The 16,440-nt window shown below is 44.1% G+C and overlaps 1 protein-coding gene across 18 annotated transcripts in view; it reads right to left on the bottom strand.

The window, feature by feature from the left end:
* The window catches only part of LOC139388747 (formin-binding protein 1-like), a 103,228-nt gene that overhangs the window by 25,257 nt on the left and 61,531 nt on the right, over positions 1-16,440 (bottom strand). For all 18 annotated transcript variants that reach the window (XM_071135645.1, XM_071135646.1, XM_071135640.1 and 15 more), the window contains exons 5-6: positions 6,475-6,537; positions 4,810-4,914 (exon numbers count right to left, since the gene is read on the bottom strand). In XM_071135645.1, coding sequence (XP_070991746.1) covers positions 4,810-4,914; positions 6,475-6,537 — 168 coding nt within the window. The remainder of the gene's footprint in view (positions 1-4,809; positions 4,915-6,474; positions 6,538-16,440) is intronic.

Raw genomic sequence — 16,440 nt, 5'->3', positions numbered from 1 at the left:
ACACCTATACAGAAGACCTGTGAATGCGTGTAAGAGAGAGGCAGGTGTGCGGAAGGACAGGCACACACCACCATGGCAACACGACTGATGACAAAACCTCTCAGCCCCTTTCACATCCTGTCGACGCTATAGGAAGCAAACAGCAGCTAACCTACGTTCCTCTGTGATACACACACACGCCACTCCCACCTCTTCTGTAGAAGACGCTTCAATCTCGAAAACAAAACCGAAAGCGTCAAAGCTATTCCGAGACTGAAATGTCTTACACACATCAATGTACCTTAGAGGCGAAAATGTGGTAATGGTAGTGTGAGTGTTTTGGGAAAAGAAGAAAATGGAGATAACTTATAGATGCTTTTGCTTGCATAGTTCCATAAGCCGAGCAAGATGTGGATTCATGTGAACGGTATGAGGATAAAGCAAAGCAGAAGTTTACACACATCGAGTGACTGAGATATCAATTCTCTGTTCTTACACAGAAAAAAAAGAAAACGGTACAAAGACACCAAAGATAAGTTATTAAAAGGTAAAAATAAAATAAAAACTACAATACAGAGCTATACAGATATACCTGAGAGGACATATGGACATTGTCCAGTACTGGACAGAGTACAGATATAGGACAGTGCTCAATGAGAGTCGGTGTGGTCACTAGCAAGGCTTGAACAGGTGATTGTGTTTTTGGGGGTGACCTGTGTGTATGTTGAGAAACAAGGTCGAGACTCGAGACGGTGTGTGTGTGTTTGTGTGTGTGCGTTCCCACAGATATAAACACATGCTCTGCCCAGTGTGGACCTACCTTGTGGGAACTTCGCTTCAAGGTATGGCAGGAAAATAAATAACAACAACAAAAATACACACACAAAAGTGTTAGCCACTTCCTGCTGAACAGGACCCAGTTTAGTCCTAGCAGAGGGGTAAAAAAACGGAAGTAAAAATACTTTAAAGTACTATTTAAGTAGTTTTTTGGGGGTGTCTGTACTTTACTTTACTATTTATATTTTTTGACAACTTGAATTTTTACTTCATTACATCCCTAAAGACAATGATGTACTTTTTACTCCATACATTTTCCCTGACACCCAAAAGTATTCATTACATGTTGAATGCTTAGCAAGACATTAAAATGGTCAAATTCATGCACTTATCAAGAGAACATCCCTGGTCATCCCTACTCACCAAACGCAAATGCTTCACTTGTGTTGCGCGAGCGTTTGAGTGTGCCCCTGGCTATCCGTAAATTTAAAAAACAAGAAAATGGTGCCGTCTGGTTTGCTTAATTCTTGAAAGGAAAGGAATTTGAAATGATTTATAGTATATAAAGTATATTTTAGCAGTTACATTTACTTTTGATACTTAAGTATATTTTAAAACCAAATACTTAAAAACTTTTGCTCAAGTAGTATTTTACTGGGTGACTTTCACTTTTGCTTGAGTCATTTCCTATTAAGATATCTTTACTTTTGCTCAAGTATGACAATTGGCAACTTTTTCCACCACTGAGTCATTGCTACATCTCCTCGACCAATGAGGACGAGTTCATCCAGAGAAGGGGGAAGTACGTGGATGATGGGTAAATCAACACAAAGCTGTGCCAGAACAGGGTAACAACATCACGTTAGGGCTACTTTAACACTGGTATTGTTAACCACAGTAGCTAAACAAATACAGAATCACTCTTTTGTTGCTGAGAATTTTTCCTGCAAAGCAGTGTATTGGAGTTTTAAAAAGGCTTCTAAATGTTTGTAATTCCCACTGAAATGTCCATAATTTACAAGTGGTAGGCCTCTATCGTGCCTTTCTAGAGTACTTTACAACTGAGGTGTGAGGGGCACCAAGCAGTGCTTTCCAACTAAGACAACACTCCATAGGAGACCTGTCTAAATCTAAGCCGTGAAGCAGCCAAACCGTAATTGTGGTATTCTTTTCCCCATCAGTGGAAGACAGGAAGCTGTGAGGTTTGCGCCAGCTGCTTACTAAAACCACAAGAACCCCAGCTCAACAAACTCCAGTCTCTCTGATTATTACTGACCGCTCTGAGATATGGTCCTAACTGAGACTACACAGCCTTGGATTTCCCTAGTCCAAATATATCCCATGTGGAATACTGCTATTATCTTAAACATAGTTAGGAGTGTATTAAGGTTAAGATTTACAACAGTTTCCGCATTATCGAATTCTCTCGGCAGTGCTTGTGATAACATACCACAAGATAAACACATAAAAACACAATCCAACACTGAGTGATCCAACCATCACCATAACTCAAATCAACGTATTCATGGTTGGGGTGGTGACATGTCATGCCTTCGTAACACTCCCAAGGTCTTCGAAAATTACAGAGGGAGGGAATCGGTCTCTTCAGACAGAGTAGGAGCAAGAACACATGGAGGCGTTTTGGTTTCACACGGCTGAACTGTCTGCCAGGATCATCGAGCAGACCTCTTACGTGGCCTGGGGTAGCCCTTTCCTAAGTCAGTGACCGAAAGCGCCCTCTTTGGCCTCGCGGGTGGAACGTTATTAATATGTTTCGTAATGAAAACCTGATGAGAATCCAGTGTTTCTATGTCAAACAGTTTCGTTCTATTTCAGTCTTCACGTGGATGTGTATGAAGTGTAATGTTGGGATGCAACCTTAAAACGGAACACATTTCAATCTGACGTGGTACAGGCGCCCTCTCCTTTCTAAACCCATAAGCACGTGTGTGAGATGTGCACCTTTTGTTTCAGAGTAGATTTGTTCAAGGATAACAAGAATCGCTCTGTGTGTGATAGAAAGTGATGGATTTGGTACACGACTTTGTACTAGTGATCTCAGCGTGTTTGCAATGCTGTGTCCATGATGATATTATGTGCCAGTGTGAGAGAGAGAGTTGAGGAACACAGGTCACGTTAAAATAGTAAGGCACCATTCCACCCCAGCTCTCCGATTCCCAGACCGAAACAGAAAGACACACATTTTCCCCATCTGACACTATGATCAGAGCGATAGCGGGCCGCTTATGGTCTGCCACGACAACAGCAACGAGACAAAGGCTGAGTAACTGTTGGAAAGAAGACGGCACAGAGTAAAAGAGCAGATGCCGGGAAATTATGTCACAAAAATAATAAAAAGGAAGGGAAAAATTGAAAATGAACGTCCCAAAGTCAGCTTGGTGTATTATAAAAGAGGAAATGAAAGCGTTATTATTTTTCTCCATGTCTTCGGAAGAGAAAGCGAATCGGAGAATGTTAAAGGAGGAGAGTGAGGTCAGAGTCAAAAACACCCAACAGATACTATGTACGAATAATGTAGGAAGTGTTAACACTGCTGCAGTGTTCCGTTAGATAGAAAAACACACAACTGGAGAACACAGCAATGTGTGTACTGTGTGTGGGGGTAGAGTGTGAGTACTTACAGACTCGTGCTTATCTATGACTGGGCCTGTTTACCACAAGTGGAATGTTAATGTATCAGATAATCCACTGGCAATGATAAGCTCTACATACAAGACTCCCAAGACCTATGTTGCCTTCCCTTACCATAACATTATATATAGAGTGTCACCAATTTTACGTTGACTAACATCAATCTTCACATGCAGTAAAAACATCCCTGTTATTACTAAAGACTTGTTGGTTTCTCATAACCAAGCAGGGAATTACTTGAGAGATCATTTCCAAAAACATAGGGGACTCATACACAGTGCCACTCTTGTTTCCCAGACTTGGTTATGTGGTCTGTTTTTGTTGTTGAGGGAGAATCAGGGCTGATATTGTATCTCAGTTCAGTTCCTGTCAGTCCAGTTCTGTACAGTGCTGCTCTGGTCCGAGCCAATGGTCTGAGCCCACCCATTGTGGCTGTTTGGCTGTGAGTCAGTCTCAGTGGGGACATAGAGGCTTCTTGTTCAGGCCTGTATTAGCATCATAATCGGATCTGAGCCATGTCAGCTCTGAGCTCTGAGCCTGGGTCGCTGCTGGGCGGACTGCTGATGAAGCAACACGCCGGGATGCTGGCGGTGGTGACCCATGATGCCTTGCAGCATGGCATGGCGTGGGCGGCACTGTGTGGGTTAAAGGCAAGGATGTCAGAGGCTATCCCGATTCCCGACCGATGATTCGGGACACATGAGGTGGCATCGACACAAGGCCCCAAAAGCTTTTTTATAAAAAGGCCACAATTGAGGTGACTGGTGAGATTGGCCAGGGAGAGCAGAAACACAGATAAACAGACAACACATTCACACGACTCAAATACTACTTTTCCCAGCACGCATGGATGGAGGCTTGGATAGAGACAACAATGTACACACACACACACAAACACACACACAACCCCCCCCTCCCTCAACCCACACAAGGACACAAAGCTGGTTGTGCTGCCAAGCGACACGGTAGACAGGCAGGCCACAGTGACTGGCTACTCTGCTTCTGGCCTGGCCAGCAGTGATAATGAGGACTCAGTCAGTTCTGCTATCAGCCATGGTGAGAAGTGGGAGATCACTGTCATTGTGCTGCTGCTGACTGAGAGAGACAGTGCCAGCCTGTACAGAAAGACCTGCAGCGAAACAAACTGTTACTGATGCCTCACCCTCATGGGGTGGGTGAGAGAGGGAGAGAGGGAGAGAGAGAGCGAGAGAGAGAGAGAGAGAGAGGGGGGGGGCGTGGTACAGTACAAAGAGAAGGATTGGTCGGGTGTAGAGCAGGAGAGCAGTGAGCATCTACATTTGTTTGGTTAGTGTTAAGCAGGAGAGTTTGTGATTGGTTGGTGTTAAGCAGGAGAGTCTGTGATTGGTTTGTGGTAAGCGGGAGAGCAGTGACAGAACATACCTTCTCCACGTCTGCCTTCGTCACATTGATGTCGGCGTCCATTCTCTCAAAGTACTGCTGCGCCCTGTCCGCCTCTTTACAGTCCCTCTCGAACCGCCGTTTACTCTGAGGGGAGAAGTCACACAGTTCATTTAGATGTCACTCATACATATTATGGTCTAGATAAGCTCACTAATATAACATTACCTCAGTCGGTGCAATATATCTACTGTAGTATATTATATTCACTCATATACAGTATGGCCTAGACATGCTCACTAATAATATAGGCTAATATACATTTGCCCTTTGGAAACTTGGGAGAATGGAGAGGGATTTGACGTCACACAGAGTGGACGTCATATAGTTGCAAATGAGACATTGTGTGCCATAGACGTCAGTTATCCTACATTGGACATGCGGCTTCTGACACAGCCAGAGGCTCTCTCTCTCAAAGTCAAGTCTGTCTGAAGATTAAATAAATGTTCATGGTGGCCGTTTGTGCGCAAAACCATCCCTTCTTCCATCCCTTGCTCTGAACAATTAGTGTTTGTTCTGTGAGGGTGCACTCTGATCCCTGCCTAGCTGCTCCAAGCACAATGGGGACATTGAGGACAGAGAGCGGGAGGAGAGCTGCCATGTTCTCTCTCTCTATATACAGTATATTTTTTCCTCTCTCTATGTTTTCTCCCTCTTTCTCTCCCTCACTCCTTCTCTCTCCATCTGTTTTCCTCTCTCTGTTTTCTCTCTCTTCCTCTCACTCCCTCAAAGGACAACCACACCGTGATAGGGAATGCCCTGCACAGGCTCAAAAAAAAAATCACAGGGATAGGCTCTTCTTTACAGAGAAAACAAACACATAGACACTCCTTCCACTCCTTTCTTCCACGCCTTCATTTTGTTGGCCTCTCCTGCTTCACGACTTGAGATCAGCTTGGAGAGAACCCTTTATTCTAGGCTTGTCCAGGAAAAATGCTTCAGGAATGCACAATAACTTGCTGCAGTGTCCTTGAAACTCTACTCAACACAGCTGTTCTGAGATCAGAGGTTCTCGATAACAAAGCGTCCGTGTTTCTGAGAACCTCAGTCGGACCTGTTAACCTGTTAATGAGGGAATATCTTAATCTGCTTCCATGCATTCTGACCAGTCTCTGGCAGTGCATTTAACAAGTCTAATGGTCAAATGTTATTATAAATGAAACCTTTGATACAAATCTACTTGTCCAGGAAGCATAGGGCACCACACAATTTCCCCACCTGCACTTCACTTCTCAATCTGATCTAATCTCAATCTCAATCTGAGATGCAGTTATGACCGTTGATAAACTTTGATCTCTGCCGTTCTAGTCTCGACACTCTTTCTCATTCCCAATAAAAGGGCCATTGTTTCGGTTTAGTTTCTCATTGGGATGGAATGGCTTCGGGAGGAAGGCTGTATTACGGCTGTATTTTATGAGTATACTCCTGTGTAAATTCCTGCCTAGTGATTTTTATTCAACAGTTCAATACCCACTAAACTTGACTAGCTGCCATTCTCACTGCCAGGTAATGGGCTTCAGTTTTTCCACCTACCATACTGCAATGTAGCAACTGCATGCACACTATGACTACTGCGTTGTCATAACTGTAGTAGTACTCTGACTATAATACTCTAGTCGGTAATACTACACTGCACACAGTACTCACCGACTCCAGCTGTTTCCACGAGCATTCAATGTGTTGCTGTGCTTTACGTCCATCATGGAAATGCTGAGAGAAAGAGAGAGCGAGAGAGCGAGAGAGAGAGAGAGAGAGAGAGAGAGAGAGAGAGATTATTATTATTATTATTACAATGTCTGCTTATAAATCATATCTACACGGGCAGTGGATCAAGAAATCAAGGGAGGGGGGTAAAGACATAGAGGGAGAGAAACGCAGAGTTTGCCCTTGATGAAAGAGAAGGAAGGCAGATGAAATGAGGGGTGGTTGACGTTTCTGTCAGGACGCATGCCGTGAAACACCAGGAGATTCTCATTACAACATCCAACATAATGTTACTTTAAAAATGAAAAAATGCAGAACAAAACAGAAGCTGGTTGGTAAATTAGAGCAGTGTTTCCCAACCACCGGTCCTCCAGTACACCCAACAGTACACATTTTGTATTGTAACCATGGACAACAAGCACACCTGATTCAACTTGTCAACCAATCATCAAGCCCTCAATGAGTTGAACGAGGTGTGTTTGTCTGGGAGTACTCGAGGACCCGGGCAGGGAAACACCGGGGATTAGAGTGTTGCACTGCAGAGTCACATGCTCTGACACTAGTGACATATTACAGGTAGGTGAGAGCAAGCTACTGATGATTACCATGCCTGGGGATAGGACACCCATCTTCATCCCCCCCCCCCCCAATGTAACACGGGTGGCCAGAGCCCAGAGGACCAGAAAACAATTAGGCTGTACTGAGGCATGACCATGGACGGTGTGTGTGGCTCTATGTTTGTGTGTGTGTGTATGTATGTGTGTGTGTCTGTGTGTGAGAGAGAGAGAGAGAGAGAGAGAGAGAAACAGGGGAAGAGGAATTTAGAGAGGGGGGGAGAGAAAGAGAGCGAGAGAGAAAAGAAAGAGAAATGGAGGGGGAAAAGGAAAGATAGTGAGAGAGAAAATGTTGGCATAGACAGGAAAGACAGGGAGATATAAAAGGGCAGCAGGAAAGGACATAGACATACCCAGACAAACACAGATAGAGATTGATACAGAGAGAGATATTCTAAGATGGCTGCCAGTGCCAGCCTTGCCAAGCGTGGCATATTGCGCACGGAGGACATGGCAGCTGTTGGTCTGGGCACGCTCAGTAAACACGCTGGGTGTTTTTCTAACAGGCCCCACTTGGCCTCCCCCCTCCAGGGAAAGAATGAGAGAAGGAGATGACTGAGACCACACGTGGCCAAAAGACAGAGCACGTTTCTCTGCAGCCATCTTAGTGGAAAAAAATGTATACTGGTATATACAAAAGCGAGTACTTCTTCTCTGGATTCTCATTGAACATGTTAAAAAGAAAGACTAAAAAACGGACATAAAAATCTGCGTTATCAGTTATAAAGGTCTAATAATATATCGCTCCTGAAGCAGTTGAAACCAACAACGAATGAAAGAGAGCTTTACCCAGCAGGCACCAGTCTGTGCTGGTCTCAGCCTCAGTAGCTGTGTTGAATATCTACCCCAGGCGTTCAATAAAGGACACAGGCTATTACACAGAATGAAAATCCCAGCGATTGTATTTCAGTGACGTGTCAGTGCTTCTAATCTAAATAGCCTCTGCCAGTAACTCTTGTACTCAGCACACACACACACACACACACACACACACACACACACACACACACACAAACACACACACACACACACACACACACACACACACACACACACACACACACACACACACACACACACACGTCGACAGGCACAAATGCATGCATGTCGCACACAACAAACACGCGCACACACACACAGACACACGTACTTACACACGCACACATACACACACACACACACAAACACACATACAAACACACATGACAAGAAATTAACAAAGAATTAACGTCTCCCCAATTAAATAGTTACAGTACATGTCTATCAATGTCTAGGCTTTATGAATGAACTGGGTTGACCTTGGGAATCTCAATTCTCACTTCCCTATCTCCCTGGTAAAACCATGACTATCTTTGGGGAAGCTGTCAAAGGAAGAAGTCCTCAAACTGTTTCAGAGGAAGTCCTTTAGTACTTAAAGGGAATGGCTCACCCACACAATGGTGTGAGCCACTTTAAAGGGTATGTAGCATAAACGTAACCACATGTAACATATGGATTTGTATTACGATACACATCAAAAGTCCCAATGCAGTTTCTTTGTCCTGTATCTGTCTATGGATGCGACCCAGTCGTTTGTTCTAAATGTTCCATTGCCATACTGGCTGGGAGCGTTCTTATCTCTTTCTTGCTAGCTAGCCAACTATGGCTAATTTACAGTCACGTCAAACAGCGCAGCCAGAATAACAACAGTAGTTGCATTTGCATTTGCGATCATTTTAAGCTGTTTTCAGGTGACATTTATTTGGATACATCCATAACAATGAGCTAATGAGGAGCGATTTCGCCTGGTATAGAAAATGTGCTCTCTTGTCAGGACACTGTTGTTCAGAGGAGCTAGCCAACAACACAGCTAACACAATCACTTCAAACTGAATCTGGAAAGACTGTAAACTAGCTGCACTTAGTTTAGTTTGACCTTTTTTCAATTGACATATCTTTGTATATATCCATAAAAATGTGGCCAACTGATTCATGATTTCAACTGGTTGAGAGATGCTACCTGCCTGCCATCCTGCCTGCCTGTCTGTCAGTCTGTCTGTCTCGTCCCGACTCCCAACTCCCGACACGTTCATTACTATGGGACAGGTGGAGATCGAATTTGAATATTGAAACAATGTTGCAAATGTCGGAGAGACAGACAACAATGTTTATACAAATCTCCGCTGTTGAAAACTAAATATTAGTCTAAAAGAATTGTGAGAAAATGTCTAGATGTGTAAAGTGTACGCTAAGAATGGGGAAGCAAGAACAGGGAGTGAATTTAGTAAATACCGGAACAAAACAAGAAACACGAGTAGCATACAGACATGAAACAAAGAAACAGAATCAATAACACCTGGGGAAATAACCAAAGGGAGTGACAGATATAGGGGAGGTAATCAGGAAGGTGATGGAGTCCAGGTGAGTCTCATGAGGTGCAGGTGCGCGTAACGACGGTGGCAGGTGTGCGTAAAAATGAGTAAACTGGCAACATCGAGGGCTGCAGAGGGGGAGCGGGAGTAGACGTGACAAGATGCTTTTTATAGTGGAGATCAAGTTTATAAATTGCCTGGCTGGGCTGATCGGACAGTGGATTGCGCAGTCAGATGGAACAGAGTAAATAGGCATTTTAACTTCATAGATTTAGCCGGTGGTAACTTGTGGAATAGACACGGGCTGGAATGCGGTTTTAACCAATCAGCATTCAGGATTACAGCCACCCGTTATATACATTTGTAACAACCCAAAAAGGTAACTATGTTTGTACTTACAGGTAACCAGACCGTGACTACAACTAAGTTAATACATCTTTGACCACACTGTGGTGTTACATGCTTCCTACCCTTTAAAATGCATTGGGGAGTCCAGTGGTGTAGTCAAGTGTCTCAGCTCTTTAACTGAAAATATACTAAAGGGTCGCTCCCCAAACTCCCCTTTAAAATGTAACATGTTTGTAAATGTATCATAACTGACAGAATAATATTTACTTCCTCAGGTCGCCACACAGAGAGGCAGGCGGCAAGTCATTTCACAAGACACAAGACACTGAAAGGACCGGATCAAGTGACATTGTTAATGTCCAACTCTCTCCGTGAAGCAAATATTTGTTTCTCCATGACAACATTTCTGAGGGAAGTTTACGAAAGCAAAGGCAACGGAGACTGTGTTTTAGGGGGAAGGACAGCCAACTCTCCATGTCGTTTCAAATCAACCCTTCTTCCATCACATCAAAGATAAACAAACCACACTGAGGCTGTGTTCCAAATTACGCCCTATTCCATTTATATAGTACACTTCTTTTGACCAGGGCTCATAGGGAATAGGGTGCCATATGGGACACAAACTGAGACACTAACACTCCTCCCCAAACAAGCTACTCTTGAGAACAACCAATGCTTCAGTACTGTAGTACGGAGGGCTGTGATGGAATATATAGTCCTACAGTATGTGGCAGAGATATATGGCGATACGATGCATGGACGCCATATGAAAACATTAGCCAGTCTAAAGTAAAACGAGTTTTCTAAGTGTATGATTCTGACCTGGACATCTTTACGAGGCATGGGCACCATCTAAAACTAAAAGAGTCTGCCTCGTGTTTCTGATTCAGACCCATCTGTAATAAAGATGCTGCAGGTCTAGTCTGATGAGAACATATACTACACTTTTAAAACAAAACAAAAAAAGGTTCCAAGGGTTCCTCTATGGGAAGAGTTATTCATGGAACCAAAAGGAGGTCTTCAAAGGGTTCTCCTGTGGGGACAGCCAAAGAACCCTTTTAGGTTCTAGATAGCACCTTTTTTTCCCTAAGATTGTACATGTGCATCTGTATGGGCAACATAGTCTACAGACAGTGCTTCTCAGTGTCTGCCAGTCTAACTGGCCAAATAAAATTACTGGACTGCCTTGCAGTGATCCACTTGGCCCCGGTCCATACAGAACGTATGGTCCACACCAGGGGAGGGGAACACACCTCTTATCTCCCCTCTCACATAGCCTCCCCTTCTCCTTCCCCTCTCCTCCACTCTTCAGAACAGCAACATGTTAACTGCCGGGGCTTGGGGCTGCCAAGGAGCCCGCTGGCATTTCAACAGGTCAATGACCTGAAGCTCTGAAGGCTCTCACATTCAGAGGACGGGAGACTGGCAGAGAAACATGCATTATTGATAGGCTGATTAATGTTCCAAACATGCACTTTGGCTTGTAATTCCCCTCTGTCTAAATTACCATGTTCTTGACTTTCTCCAAAATCTTTGCTGGTTGCCTAGATTTTGGGATAATGATTAAGAATGCGGGTTGAGTCCAAGTCAGGTAGAAGAGATTTAGAAAAGATCGGTACGATGAAGTGTCTCATGTGATGCCAGGTTCAGTTGGTAGCCTTTTACTTGGACACGTGTTCTTCTCCCAGACAAAGGAATTGTGCACTATGCTCCTGGTACAGAAAAGAAAAGAAAGAAAAGATCTCTCTCACACACCAACATTTAGGACTCACCTTACAAAAAATGAGTGAACCCCCTGAACCACACAATCTCTTTAGTTCTTCAGAGGATTAGATCCATGCCAGTTCGAGAGAGAGAGATTTGAAAAAGTTATTTTTATTTTTATGGTAGACCTGTAGCATTGTTGTGTGCAGAATATAAGATCATATTTCATATCTAAGCCGGTCATCATTCCGCCTGCTAAAGCAGATTAGAAAGGTGGTCTGTGATTCCTTTCCAGCAATCTATCAAGGTTTTGCGTTCCACAGCACACATTCTGACCAGTGGACTGAGGGCCAAGAGTGAGTCCTCCCCGCCCTGAATGTCACTGCTGCTGTTGCGTGGGCAGTGCAGGAGGGCGAGGGTCTGCTGCTGTCATTCATGACCCCAGAACTGGGGAGTTCAAGGCAGTTGGAAAGAATGTGATGTACACAACATGTGTGAATGCACGTACTCTGGAAGGGGTGAAGTCAATGAGGTGGGCTGAGTTGTTTGGTTCAGGCACTTCCCCAAAAGGCTGTTGGTGATCGCTATACAAGCGGCCAATCGACAAATGGACAGCTGACCTCCAATGGAGGATTATACATTGGGCAATGAGTGGGATCTGGAGTTTTTCTCTTAAACCCTCTCAAACTGCTGTTTTTTTCACAGGCTGGTACACATGAGCGCGGTGGTGCATGATTTCAGATTGAATATTCAAGCACTGTACGGTCTTGACCCAATAAAGGGGATTTAAAAATTATTTTAAAAAGTCTCTCTCTCACACACACACACACACACACACACACACACACACACACACACACACACACACACACACACACACACACACACACACACACACACACACACACACACACACACACTCTCTCTCTCTCTCTCCCTCCCTGGTTCTCTCTCACGTGTACACATACACACACACCATGCCAGGCTCATGAGTCCAATCATCATTCTCTCTGAGTGATATGTATTATGGTGGGAGCTGTGGGACTGGAGTGGAATAGATGGACCGGGATCAGATGTGTATTATTGGGTTCTCTGTGTCTTTCTGGCACCAGCTATTATGATCAGTGCGCAGGTGCACATTTTTCACTGTCAGGTCTGGAGAATTAGTGACCCGAGTGCAGCTAACCGTATCGAAGACACACATACACACTAACTCTGACTGGCGGATATAAAGACCCACAATTTATCCACCAGTGTGTCTGCACAGACACAGACATATATGAGACGCTACGAAAACCTAGCGAAACACTAACCCTCGTGTTTAGCTCATTGAAGGACACTTCAGACAGTATAGAGTCACAGTGAGGAGCGGTCATTTATGACTGGGGTCTGGGTCTGTCTGGGGGGAGAGAACAGGAGACCTCGGCCCACCACCTCTTCCTCCTCCCCTCCCCTCATCCTCCTTCTGCTCCCCTCCTCTTCCACCTCCTCTCTTTGGTTTTGATTTATCTTTCCACACAACGGGAGAGAAATGTAACAGGCAGAGCAAAGCAGACCGTCCCAGCCTCCAGACCAGCTCCAGATACGAAACATTCTCAACGACTCAGCTGCACCGTTCTTCCCATGATGAATGAGAGCTGTATCCCTCGCCAAGCTAGCCAAGGACATTTATGACCCTTTTGTTTTTCCCTTTTAGTTTTTCAACAGATTCTTTCAATCGTTTTTTCACATCTCTAACAGTTGGTTTTGTTTATATTTGATGGCCAACGTGGACAGTTGTCACATTGTGGTCTGGTTAGAACTTCTGGGCAACCTCCTAATCCTCAAACACACTGCTAGAGCAATGTTGTTGTTTTTTTCAAAATAGGCCTAAACAGATCAGGCAATTAATTTGATAAAATCATCAGAGACCCATTATCAAGACCTCTACAAGCGTACTTACTAATCATCTAATCCCAGCGCTACTGCCAGCATGTTTACTTCATATAACGACACAGAAATACATGAAAATACCATTCAGACGCCCATCATGACATCTACAAGTAGTCCAACTAATCAGCAATCCCAGATGCTCTCGACAGCGTTTAACAGCGATTAACGTTACGGGGTCTTTCCAAGCCCTTCTACAGCATGCAGCTAAAGCCTTCTGAGCGGGGCAGGGCATGGAGGTCCATAGAGGACAGTCAGCAGACCTGTGTTCAAATACATGTGTATTTGAGTATTTGTTATTTAAATACTTTGTTCTGTGTATTGAGTATTTTCAAATACACAGCCCAAAAGAAGTACTTTTATTTGAGCCTTTGAATGGTTATTTATTTAAAAAAATACAAAATAAATAAAAAGTCAACCAAATTGTACTTGAATGTATTTTTCTAAAACGGTTTAAAATACTATTTTCAAATTTGAGTCAGAGCATTTTACTATTTTAAAATACTTTCCAAGTGTTTTTCCAAATGCATTCTAATACTCAACTACTTGTTTTTCTCAAATAAAGGCTACCTGAATAAACCTGTTTTGAAATGTATTGAAGACTAATTGAAATACCTGAAATAGTATTTGAACCCAGGTCTGCTACTCAGGGCAGGCTGTGTGTTGTTGCTGAGTGACCATCTTAATGATTCCTCCGCATAAACTCAGCAACTGTACTAAGGCCTCAGAGACTTAGCCGTCTCATCCCATATTAACCCTGCCTGCTCTATACACACCATGTGTTGTCATCTGGCTAGCCTCATCCACCCTTGGATATGGACTGTGCTGTGTTTTTATGGCAGCATTAATGTTAATGTGTCACTCAAATCTCCCACATGACTCAATGAACACATATTTCAATGTATGTATTTAGCCTAATTGTATGTAAAAATGTGTATGTGTGCAGCACCTACTTTCAGGCGGCAGTGACTCTTCTTACCTCTAGGGGCCTACTACAGCACTAAGACCAAAAAGAGGGATACAGCCACTTACATAAACCAGACCCACCTGGCCTGACTCCCAGCGGAGAGACTGCCATATACCGTAAGCTCAGAAGCATCTGGGAAGGAGGAGGACTGACCCCCCTCTCACATCATCTGCCCCCTTCCCCACCTCCCCACCTCCCCCTGTCCCCCAGAGCTGGGCTTTCTGAGGGTTCTAACAGGGAGAAATGGAAGGAGAAGGAGGATGAAGATGAGGGGGAGGGAGGCAGGGAGGGAGAGGGGAGAGGAGGTGGGGGGTTCCAGTCCAAAACCCAGCTCCATAACTGTGGAATTAATGGAGGTTAAGGTATTCATTTAATGCTCCTATCATTCTGTGCTGTAGATCGATTACACCTGCGCTGTGCTGTCCCACTGAAAGGCCAGTAGGCCACTGTAAGCCCCCAGAAGGGAAATCCGTAGACAAGACTGACTCAGCCATCCTATAATCCCTCTGTCTGTCTATGTCTGCAGATATCGGTCTGTTTCTACTGCAAAACAAATGGCTACAGTAGATACTGATGACTGTGTTAATGCTTGCATGTGTCCAAAAGATTAAAAGAGAGGCAGAACTTACTCCCGTTCTCCCACTGCTAAATAACAGTCCAGTATCTATACATATTAGGCTACTTACTCTGGGCCACACGCTTAGCGTAGAGGGTCTCTCTGAAGAAGGCCACCTATTTCTATTCTAGACTGCTTCTTCTGATGCTTAATTTGGCCAATGCTATGTTACTACAAGCAAACTAGTAAACAGATACGCTCATAAATTATGAATAAGCATGTGTAGCTCTCGGGCTTCGCGTGTTATCGACATGCACAGACATAACGTTCTATTTTCAACAACACCGTCACAACACAGGTGCTCTGTACAACAACCTGTTCCAGTCGGTTTCTGCTGCGTGTTTGGCATGACAACGACGAGGAAGTTGGCTGCTAGACAGAGCTAAAAACAGACTGACCACCAGGTTACAGCACTCCACAAACAAGCTAACAACCTGATAGCACAACAAACAACCACTTCCAAATGCTGTGGTATTCTTACCAATAAGGAAATAAGGACAACATTGAACAAAGGGCTAGAATCGAGCCCCAAACAGTGTCTCTATGGGCCAATAAACCAGGGTTTGACTGACTTAGGGTTAGTTACAGAGGGAATAATAAGAAAATATAGCTGAATACTGGAGAACAGAGTCAGTTGGAATGAATACGATGGGAGACAGAGTGCTGGCTTCAAGCGCAGGGTGCAGCAGGTGTTTATTTGCAAAGGACCACAGGAGGAGGCAGGTAGTTGGGTCCGGGGAGAGGCAGAAGGTCATACACAGGAGGAGGCAGGTAGTTGGGTCCGGGGAGAGGCAGAAGGTCATACACAGGAGGAGGCAGGTAGTTGGGTCCGGGGAGAGGCAGAAGGTCATACACAGGGGCTCCAAAAAGGCGACAGTACAGGCAGGGAAAAGGGCTAATAACGTAGTCTCTGAGATCAGGCAAGAGGTTGACGACAGGCAGTCATTGTTAGTGAGGAGAAGAACTATGATATACGTGAGGACTAATATGGATATAAACAGAGCTCTGAATAGAACGTGTAACAAAAAAAAAACAATACCTCACAATGATGGGGTGCAAAGGAACTGAACTGAATAGTGTGTGTAAATGATATACAGGTGTGTGAACAGGTGATCAGAATTCAGGTGATTGGGATCTGGAGAGTGAGCTGCGTTCAGGGGATCTGCAGTTGAAGTAGGAAGTTTACATACACTCTGGCCAAATACATTTACACTCAGTTTTTCACAATTCCTGACAGTTAATCGTAGTAGAAATTCCCTGTCTTAGGTCAGTTAGGTTCACCACTTTATTTTAAGATTGTGAAATGTCAGAATAATAGTTGATTTATTTCAGCTTTTATTTCTTTCATCACATTTCCAGTGGGTCAGAAGTTTACATACA

Source organism: Oncorhynchus clarkii, chromosome 29 (genome assembly GCF_045791955.1).
Source record: "Oncorhynchus clarkii lewisi isolate Uvic-CL-2024 chromosome 29, UVic_Ocla_1.0, whole genome shotgun sequence".
NCBI lineage: Eukaryota > Metazoa > Chordata > Actinopteri > Salmoniformes > Salmonidae > Oncorhynchus > Oncorhynchus clarkii.
Note: the sequence above shows the minus strand (reverse complement) of the source record. Positions and strands in the feature narration are given on the sequence as shown.